Below are 10,988 nucleotides of genomic sequence, written 5' to 3'. Positions count from 1 at the left end.
TCTTATTTTTTATTCAATTTTATTGTCTCTATTCTTCCCTTTTCTTTGTTCTATTAAAGCCAATTTATATACTTTAGGGTGGATACAACAGTGAAGTTGGAAAATTAAATTTTATAGCACCACATCAGCGTCATATCAAAAGCTCGAACTTGATGAGGGGCAAGAACCTCTTATCAGCGCAGGACATATGGAAAGCATTTACTTATGTATATATTTATAGAATGGCAGAATTATACTAACTGCGCAGGATTTACAAGCTGATCTCGAAGACTTGTATTTGAAGAAGCAAGCCTACGCAACCATTCTGAAGGACAGCTGGAGAAGCAAGTTACGCTCTAAGATTACTGGAGTCGGTCGAATGGAACAAGAGAAGGAGACTCCTGCGCAGACACCCGAGAGCTCAACCAGCGCAGTATCGACCTGCAATACCTCAACCATAAAGTTGCGAGTTCGTTAGAAATGAGTAGCTTTTTAGATAGTGACCGCCGCCAACGTTGGTACATGCAGAGTACGTGAAAAACATGAAAAGACCATTGTACCCTTCGCCCTTGTAACTCCTATATATATACTTCATGTAGTCCTCTTTGAGGGCAAGTTACATAATTCAATAGAAATATCTGATATTCTTCAAGTGTTCGGGGGTTCAAGTTTCTATCTGAAATTCCCGAGTACACAGGTCGACTTCCTACCCCATTCTTATGTGTTTAATTAGGCGTTGGTTTCAGGCTTTACCAGAACTTATTTATGAATTTCTTTACAACAATAAACCTAAAAAAACAATTTTATAATACCATGAGTATTATATTTTTATATTATACATATATATTTAATTATATATTCATGTTTAATTCAATTCAATGTTAAATTTAATATATGTAATTTAATTTATATAGTTAATTTATTAAAATTAACTAAAATTGCTTCCAAAAAAATATACACTTGCGTGAAAATTAGAAGAAATCAATCAAAGGAAGAAAAAAACAAAAAAAAAATGAAGTAAAAAGAAATTTAAAAATTGATTAACAAAATAAGAGAGAAGAGAGAGGAAATAAGAGAGAGAGAGATTTTTTTTTAAATAATTATTTTAACCTTTAAACTATTACTAATTTACATATTTTAAATCTATTATTTACATAATATACGCGGTGAAATAAGAGACGACTGGTAGTGAGGACGAGGTGGACGAGGAAATTGAGATGGAGACGCCGGCTGGGAATCCGACTGAGAGTGTTACGGCTGCTGCTGATTTGGATGAAGCTCGCCATTCTGAGCAAGCTGGAGAGTTGGTTAGTCAGCAGGCTAAAAAACTGGATGGTGATTTGGGTGGGCAAAGCAAAGACTCGCACACTACTGCTCCAGAAGATATTGATAGTCGTATCAGTCGGTTAGAGGCGCAGGTTAACCAAGGAATGCAAATGCTTGTTGAGCAAGCACCGCCTAAGCGACGGGGACGTCCTCCAAAAGGTATGGAACGTCCGCGCGTTCCACAGAATCAGGAAGATAGCATAAAAAGCCGCCTCAGAAATGCGGAGGAAATGGGTCAGAAGCCGAGGGACTTCGTCATTGATCATAGCGGAAGTGCTAGTTTGCGTGTTATGAATAATATCGCCACAGGCCGTTGGTCGGACGAAATGGAGGTGGACGATTTTTTGAATGGTTTTTAAATCGATTTTTGCTTTGTTTCCTGTTTGACGAGCTCCTTTCCGAGTCTCGTGCCTCTAGTTTGCATTACTGTGCTTTCAAAGGCTTTTTTCTTTTTCTTTTTATAAAAAACCTCAATTTAATAATACGCGGTGAATCCTCAAATTGTAATTCCCCAAAACCCATTAAATTAAGAAAATATTAAGAACTTGGTACTAAAATAATGATGAAATTAGAAACGAATGAGGTGCAAGCTCCTAAACTTCCTAAAACAGCTCTTCTGCATCTTGTTGCCTTTACCGGCCTTGTCTAGTCTAGCCACACGAGTTCGAAAACTTTATTCATCACCAATCATGTGGTATATAAGATGCACGTAACAATACTAATAATAATAAATTATAAAGAGGATCTCGTGATGCTATTATATCAACGTTGTCTTTTGATGCTCAAATAATCGTCATTTCATCATCTTCGGGCTGATGTCATTAGTAATGATAGCAACATAACGATTTTTACTATGTGATTTTTTTTTTTCAAATAATATTAATAACATAACTAGTGTGTAACCCGTCGAAATTCGACGGGAATCATTTTATATTACTCCATCCGTCCATGAAAAAGAGTCATACTTACCCCATTTTTTTTGTCCATGAAAAAGAGTTCCATTTAACTTTTTGGTGTTATAATTAATTTATATAAAAATATATACAAATTATTTTTTAATATATTTATAAATTATGGAAATTATTCACTAAAACATTTGTTAATATGATATAGGTCTACGTTACACATCAAACTAAAATGAAAAAGTAAATTAATGAGGACTTTCATCCTCAACATGACTTAGCGAAACATATATTCGAAAAAATTATTTGTCACCAGACTCACCACTACTATTTACCACCCATACCCGCAACCCGCGGATACCCGTCACTCGTCGGGTATCCGCCATCCGTTACCCGTTGGATACCCGCCACTCTCTACCCGTCGAATATCCGTCGAGGCTTCAGAGTTAGGGGCGCTGCTGCTTCTCGGCGTCGACATCCTGCAATCAACCATCCAACAAATGCAATAACCCAATAAATAAATCACCACAAATTTAGAGAAAATTTCAACTTCTTGTACACTACTATTTGTCACCTATTACCCGTGACCCGTAGATACCCGCTACCCGTCGTATACCCGCCACCCGTTACCCGTCGACGAAAATTATTTGATGTTAAAAAAATATAGAAATTATTTCATAATATATTTATGAATTATAGACATTTTTTATTTTAATTAATTCAAAACTGTAATAAAATTAGAATCATTATTCCACCCACACAACTCACTTAAATAAGTATAACCCTCATTATTATTATTATTATTATTATTATTGCATTTGGACCCATCACTTATTTGTATTTATAAAGTATCTAATCAATTAACATAAATTCTTACGATAATTAGTTATTTATCTCAATAAAATTTAAATTTGATTTTAAAATTAAGTGGCAATTTTGTAGTTATAATAAAATTGAATGTTTATTTGTAAATTATAGTTTTTTTCTTCTATTTCAGTTATATTTATCTCCTTATTTTTAATTTATATTTTAAAAATATAAAAGTTATATTCATTTAAAGATTAAATTTTTTTTAAAAAAATTCTCATGTCTCCTCTTTTCTTGAATAAATCTATTTTTAAATATGTTTTCATTTAGAAATAGAATACAATAGATAGAAACCCCTAAAATTCGAAACTCAAAACTATACGCCCACATATCATGGTATAGATCCGGTGCGAATTTCTACCACATAAAATAGAAAAAGTGTGTGGGAAAAAAGAATGTGATTAGTTGATTTCCACAAGCGAAAATGTGTATTATCTTATAGTAATTGCAAATTCAAATTCCTGATAACGTTAGATTTCCATAACCCGATATAACACCACAACACACATTAAAATGAATTAAAATACGCAACTAACGACTGGTTACATCGGGAAAACTAAAAAAACAACAAAAAATCAAAAGTTTGCAGCTAATAACAAAGCACAAACAACATATAAAACTCGAGCCACAGTACATTAGCAAAAACAACAACCAACCAAGAGGACAATGCACACACCGAAGAGATGGCAAGCTTTGCGGACGCGATCGAGGCCCCAAAGAAGGTTGAGTTGCAGCTGGAGAAGCTTCTGCGGGTAATAAAAGGCGAGAGGAAACAATTTCTCGCCAACGAAGGCTGCAATTAAGTAGTAAGCCGACTTCCGTTGATTATCAATGTAATTGCATTTCTACTCAATTTCCTAATGATTATCACACATCAAAAGTATAAGCAATAAAAAAAAAAATCAACTAAATCATCAAAAAAGATCAAAAATAATAACGTAACGTAGCACCACTGTTTTATGAAGACAAATAATGCATTGAGACCTTAAAAGAGAAAGTAGATTTACTTTAGAGAAAATGAACCGCATAGCTCAAGATACCACTTAAAGAGAAAACCACGTGCGCATAGAATTAAATGACACTTAGGGTGGTGGCATTGGTAGCTCCTTTGCTTCTCTAAGGAGTTGGGAGCTAGCTCCCTTCCATTGCAAATTGCCATGTTGGCTCAACTCCCTAAACCCAACTCCTACACATAGAACCCAACTCCATGCACATAAAGCAAGAAATTTGTGGGCCATGGCTGCCAATTTTACTTTTGTTTCAATTTTTGTTTTTTTTTGCATGTTTTAAACTTTGAATTTATTTAATGAAATTATTGGCAAATTAGTGCTCCAATTGCATTTAATTTCTTTTTTTTGTTTCAAAATTTTCGTTGCATTCAATTTTTTGTTTTTTTTTTTTTGCATGTTTTAAACTTTCAATTTATTATTGCGAAATTATTGGCAAATTTGTGCTCCAATTGCATTTAATTGCAAATATATGCTACTCATAAAATAAAATTAAATTATAATTAAATTAAATTAAATAATATTAAATTTTAATAGAATTAAATTAAATTAAATTAAATATATAATTATCTTGTATAATTTAAATGAAATACACATTTAAATTGATGATAATACATTTAAATGTGTATATATATAATATTAAAAGATATGGTGGGACCCATAAAGGAGTTGCTTTTGTAGGTTTATTGTTGCAGAGGTAAGTTTATAAAAGTTGGTAGGTTTAAACTTTTGATGTGGCGCTGATGTGGCACATAAGGAGCTGCTTTTTTCTTCAAACCAATGCCACCACCCTTACAGTCCAAAATATTAGTCGTTGAACCACATAATTCCATTGGTTTCTACTTTTAATTGTACAGAGTGTCAGATAAAATTTTGAATAGTAAGATCAAGTTAAGTGAAAAGAGGTGTACCAGCAGACGAAAAGGAGCGGATACCGATACTGAACTGTAGACACCCCATAAGTATAGTTAGAAGAAGTGCAGATGGTAAGATATATTAATAATACAGTTTCTATACCAACCTTTTATCTTAGAAGAATCACCATGAATGCCATTAACTAATGGGAATGATGTTGGCCTGCAAAATTTAATTAGTAGATTGTGGAAAAGCAAACATTAGACACTGGATTTACATGCTAACTCAATTTGACTAATAACACACCATGAATAATATCAGATAGAACATTCAGCAAGTTCTTTTCTTCTTTTATTTTAAAAGTCATTATTTAATTACAACTTGTAGCACAAGTTGTAATTATAGATTTAATTCCCAGAAAAGAGCAAAAAATATCAGAAAGACCAGAAATTATCTTAGAAATCCAGTACCAGGTAGCAACGGAAGGATTTTATTCACCATTAGTCACCTCACAACTTTCCCTACGCTTACTATCAATCACCTACTCTATCAGCTATGTACAGAATACTATCAATCACCTAGTTGATCACCATTTTCAGCCAAAGCCATACCATGGTTTCAGCTGCTCGAAAGGTAAGATTTAGCCTAACCCCTTCACCATTCCTTAATGAGTTCAGCCTGCAATTGTTTAAACAAATTACGCGAATTTTATTTCAGCATTTCTTGCTAGCATAACAGCAACCAAGTAAGCAGGTAATTCTCATCAACACTCCTTATTTTACTTGCTAAGTTTTGATGTGCATGAAATCAGAAAAACTCCACGTAGCCTTAACACCAAGTTTAGATTGACAGACATACAATACCAATGCTTAATGACTTGCGAACCTGCTTGGAAGATATCTTCAATAATATCCAAATCATAGTAATGAGCTAATGAAGAGCTCGAAAATGCCCAAGAATGCAGGCAATGAAGATGTTATCAATTTAAGATAATTGGACAAATAAGTTAAATCATTCAGATAATTCATTATATAGTGAAGCTCAAGAAGCCTTTATAAGTACAAATCTTAATATTGCATTAATGAAAGCATAAGAACACAACACATCCTCAAAAATTTTAAGAAAATTCATATAGACATTTCTTTTGCACCCATCATATCTTGACAAAACCAAAAAAGATAAAGGCTCACATTTCAAAAATACCCAACTGATATGTATAATTCTATTTCTCAAATACAGTTAATTTGCCAAATTGTTCATCATACATATATTCTGGTAATTGAGTAAAACAAATAGTAATAAAATAAAATCGATATATTGTATACCTTGAGAAATAAGCAAAAGGAGCAATAAGCAAGAAGACAGTAGAATGTGCGGCAATAAGGTTATAAAGTTTCTATTGTTAAACCTAAACCCTAAGAATTTGCTGATTATTAATCGATAGGTAAATCTTTTCAAATTTTCACATTTCTAAAATTTAGTACTAATCATAATGAAATATAATCTTTCCTAACATAATAATTTTCCATTGTTAAATCTAAATCCTAAAAATTGGCAGATTATTGATCGATTGGTAAATCTTTCCAAAATTTCATTATTCTAAAATTGAGCACTAATCATAGTAGTCAATCTTTCCTAATTGAATACTTACCATGGAGAGGCGCAGATCGCTGGCGGCGACTTGGTGACAGGGCAGACGGAGACGACGGTGGCGGATGGCGGTGGAGGGGAAACGGGAGTGGCGATGTTATCACCGAGACGTTTGTGCAGCAGTGATCGGAGCAGATTTCGTTACCGAGCAGATCTCTGGCAAAGACTTGGTGACGGGGCGGACGGCGGTGAAGGGGAAAGGGGAGCGGCGAGGTGGCAGATCGGGGCTGAGCTTGGGGCGAATCGCCGGAGGCGACAGCCATGGCTGTCGTGGTCGCCGGAAATCGCGAAGAGGCAGTGAGGATTTGGAGATCTAGGCTTTGTTAGGGAGAGAGGAGAGAGATTAGGGACTGAGAGATGGAGATGGGGGTCGAGAGAGAATCTGTGGCCATGGCCGTGGCTCGCCGGCGACACTTTCCCTGGAGTTTCAGGGGCGGCTTCGATGGGGTGAGGAAGAGAGGCGTGAGGAAGAGAGGCGTGAGTTTCTTTTTCTTTGAGCAAAAGAGGGGCGTGAGTTGTGTTTTAAAATTGAGAATAAAATAAATAAAATAAGTGATGTGGATACATATTGCCATGTCAGCGATACAGAATTGAGCTAGAAGCTCTAGAATTGCAAGGATTTTAATTCTTGAATTCTTAGACATGCCACATAGGATCCCGGATTAAGGAGAAGCCAGGAATCCTTAATCGTATTATATATTGATAATTGATTGGAACACGTTAATGATCAGTCGTCAAATTATATTTATGGGTCACAAATAAAAAAAATTAAAATAATACATACATTATTTTATTTTAATTTGAAACTATTCATATATTATTTTATAATTACGAGATATTTAAAAAAAAAAAAAAAGTTGGAACGATGGACTAAAAGGTGATATTTTATGATTTTAAATTTCCATTCGGCTTCTTATTTCAAATGCCAATAAAAGGCAACACCTTTCTCCCTCGTGCTGGATACTTCCATTTTGTTGTAATATTATCCAAACCAAAATTTTTGTAACCAAATCTGTACTGCCCTCAATCCGACGTAGTACATGATTGTACTGCCAAACTCCTATGGACACACTACACCATCGCTAGTTAGGTAAGGTAATCTCGTTACATTTTCCCACACTTGCACCCTATAGTTGTGCTTCTTTACTCCAAAATTCCCATCTCAAATTATGGCTGCCGCAGCGGCTTTCGCCACTCCTTTGAAATGCACCTTTTCCACTTCCCATAATGTTTCCGGGTCCACGCGGGGCCTCCATTGGCGGAAGAATGAGGTGGGTTCTTCTTTACTTTGCAAGTTCAGGCTGATGGCTTCGTGCCAAAGCTTCGATCTTGTTTGAATTTGGTGTTGAATTTCTGATTCCTGTTGTTATTTTTCGGCAAATGTGTGTTCGGGATTTATTGCGGACCAGGTGTTTGGTTAAATGGCACAATGGGGTTGTGACAAACTAGCTTCTCGTTTAACTGCTTCATTGTGCTGAATCGATGTTGCTTGATTTCCTCGTTGTAGAGAAGCGTCAAGAGAGCTTATCGTGGCGTCATAACAGCGAAAATCGATCACAAGCCCCCGCCTTACGCTTTAGTAAGATAAACTAAGATAGCTCCTTGTGTTGCTATTGCTGATGATAATCTCTACATGTCTTCTGCTGATATGTGTTTAGGCTTTGTTTGTATTAACTACGATATCTCTGTTTCTGTTGTTGATACAAATATGTTAGTTGCAATAGGGTGGTTAATCGGCCTTTGTTGAATCTGTAGGAGGCTCTAGAACCTCATATGAGCCTTGAAACATTTGAATATCATTGGGGGAAGCATCACAGGGCTTATGTTGATAACCTTAACAAGCAAATCGTTGGCACCGAGCTAGATACAAAGTCGTTAGATGAAATCATACTTGCCACTTATAACAAGGGTGATCTCCTCCCGCCCTTCAACAATGCTGCTCAGGTATATCATGTTCATCTTTTGCCAAGCATTTCAGCCTTTGAGCATCCCTAAATGAATTGATGTTGAGCAAGAAAAGATTTTGCTCGATGCCAGCCTATTGGATTTTGTTTTCTTCTTAATGCTAATTTGAATACCATAATGCTAGGTGTGGAATCATGAGTTCTTCTGGGAGTCCATGAAACCTGGTGGTGGAGGTCAGCCATCTGGAGAACTTGCAGAATTGATAAAGAGAGATTTTGGTTCTTTTGAAGCTTTTGTCAGCGAATTCAAGGCTGCTGCAGCAACACAATTCGGTTCTGGTTGGGCTTGGCTCGTGTGTAAGCACTACTCGTAACTTTCCTTAGTTTTTGGTCTGACTTTGTCGTAACTGTTGCTAGAAATGATTAGAAGAGTTTATAGTTTTGATTTCTGTACGCAGATAAAGCAAATAGACTCGATGTTGGAAATGCAGTGAATCCTCTTCCATCAGAGGAAGATAAGAAGCTAGTGGTGGTGAAGAGTCCAAATGCTATCAATCCTCTTGTCTATGATTACTCTGTTAGTACACTTTTATCTTCTACTTCCCAAATATGCTTACTCTTTCAATTGGGACATATGTATATTTTGCTATGAGGTTATTGTTTGTGTTACTAATGTCCTTTTCTAAGGGGGCGTTTACTTTTAAGGATTAATGTAAATAGATAAAAATAGTATAGGCTAATGTATTGTTTATTAAGATTGGAACTATCCAAGCGCTCATGATAATCTCTACCATTTGAGCTATTTTTGCTTGATTCATTTCTCATTCAAAGGGTACGATTGGAGAAATCGTAGTAATGAGGATAAATCCCTCCTAAATTGTTTGTTACTACTGTGTGTATCTTAATATCTTGTTTTCGTGTTCTTTTGCTTTCTGGCTATACTGTTGCAGCCGCTGCTGACGATTGATGTTTGGGAGGTAAGCAAATTGAATATATCTATTGAACTCTTCAAAATTATAAATCTAATCCTAACCAATTTTCTTTCTTGTTGGTGTTTTTCAACTCTCTGTTCAGCATGCATACTACCTCGATTACCAGGTAAATCTTCATCTCCCATTATCCTGATGCTTGAGTTTTACGTGCTTTCTCAGTAGTAATACGACGTGAGTTCATTACAGAACCGGCGGCCAGAGTATATATCGACCTTCATGGAGAAACTCGTTTCTTGGGATGCCGTGAGTTTGAGGCTTGAAGCTGCTAAAGCTAGAGCTGCTGAGAGAGAAAGAGAGGAAGAGAGAGAGAGAGATGAATATGAAGGGAATAGCCAAACTGAACCGCAACCAGTAGAAATGTATCTGAGTGATACAGAGGATTCTGAGGCTGATTGAGTTCAATTCATGTTTAGGAAGAGAATTTTTGCATTAGAATTTGTCGTTTCCAAAGTTTAGATATGATAGCCATAGTGTATTGAGTTGTGTATGAGAACTATAATTATGCCAAAAAAGTGAAAAAGTAAAGTGTATTTTGGCACAAATTTCATGTCAGTTTCAATTTGGGATTTGTATGAAAATTTAAATCAATAAAGTGAACGTATTTTAGGATCAATTTTAAAGTTTATGTGCAAAACTAAAAAATATGTATATTATGAACAAGTATTGAAGTTGATGTAGAGTTCAAAATTCATGTATTTTGATGGCAATGGGTGGATGGTGTAAGAAGAGAATATGGAGATGGTAAGGAAAGGGGATCAACTAAGCCGAATGCCTAGTGATTTCTCAAAATGAAGGTGCTATTGTGTGGATCAATAAACATTTTACCAAGAATTCAGAGACTAGCGGATGCACTCAGAAATTTCATGTGTTGTGCCTGCTATTGTATTTCTTCCTACTCTGGATTTAATGGCATATTCAACCCAACAAATACCGATATTCTTATCGGAGGAAATTGAAGGTGAAACTTGAGTTTGATGTGCCTATCCAAGTGGGGAAGTCTATTTTTGAGAATTAGCATTGATAGATAAAAATAGTAAAGTTAATCCCTTATTTACTCATATGAATTGAAACATTGAAATATTATCCCAAGACCCTTGATTATTTCTATCATTTAAATTAGTTTTGATTAATTCATATTCTATTCAAATGATGAGATTGAAGAAATTTAAGAATACTCAATTATACATCTTATCAATCATGCAAAATAAAAATTTACAAGCATATATGATATGTGATTGTTACATGATGAAGTTGGTTTGTTCCATCTCCATTCTCTGGGGATTGGGGCTATGTCTTCCTACTTTCTCTACACGGCTGTTACGGATAGTACTCTCACTTGGCGAATCCTCCCTTCGTCCCGCGAAGCTTGAGCAGTATTTCTTTTTGAATTGTCCCGCGAAGCTTGAGCAATTTCCTAATAGGGTTAAAAACAAATCTTTATTCACTTTTTCATTATTCCACCTACCACATTTAACACACAAAATATTAACTTCTTAAAATTCATGC

General features: G+C 35.3%; 2 protein-coding genes and 1 long non-coding RNA gene across 8 annotated transcripts in view; 2 read left to right on the top strand and 1 right to left on the bottom strand.

Annotated features, from left to right (window-relative positions):
- Positions 1-10,988, top strand: part of LOC131001633 (uncharacterized) — a 465,975-nt gene that overhangs the window by 182,582 nt on the left and 272,405 nt on the right. The gene's annotated exons all lie outside the window — the stretch shown is intronic.
- Positions 3,566-7,285, bottom strand: LOC131001709 (uncharacterized). Of its 6 annotated transcripts, XR_009093978.1 has the most exons (5): positions 6,588-7,285; positions 5,548-5,614; positions 5,103-5,158; positions 4,993-5,026; positions 3,566-3,931 (listed from the first exon to the last, which is right to left on the bottom strand). It is a non-coding gene; the product is annotated as an uncharacterized LOC131001709 (long non-coding RNA). The 6 variants fall into 6 exon arrangements; XR_009093980.1 differs by having other exon boundaries at positions 5,103-5,614; XR_009093983.1 differs by having other exon boundaries at positions 3,566-3,867; positions 5,103-5,614.
- LOC131001642 (superoxide dismutase [Fe], chloroplastic-like) lies at positions 7,495-10,095 on the top strand. Its single transcript, XM_057928198.1, has 8 exons — positions 7,495-7,857; positions 8,094-8,165; positions 8,342-8,530; positions 8,676-8,847; positions 8,949-9,067; positions 9,441-9,467; positions 9,565-9,588; positions 9,669-10,095. Exons 1-8 carry the CDS (start codon positions 7,756-7,758, stop codon positions 9,876-9,878), a joined length of 915 nt encoding a protein of 304 aa, XP_057784181.1. The 5' UTR covers positions 7,495-7,755; the 3' UTR covers positions 9,879-10,095.

This window comes from Salvia miltiorrhiza, chromosome 8, assembly GCF_028751815.1.
Source record: "Salvia miltiorrhiza cultivar Shanhuang (shh) chromosome 8, IMPLAD_Smil_shh, whole genome shotgun sequence".
In the NCBI taxonomy this organism is placed as follows: domain Eukaryota; kingdom Viridiplantae; phylum Streptophyta; class Magnoliopsida; order Lamiales; family Lamiaceae; genus Salvia; species Salvia miltiorrhiza.
This window is presented reverse-complemented; position numbering and strand designations above follow the sequence as displayed.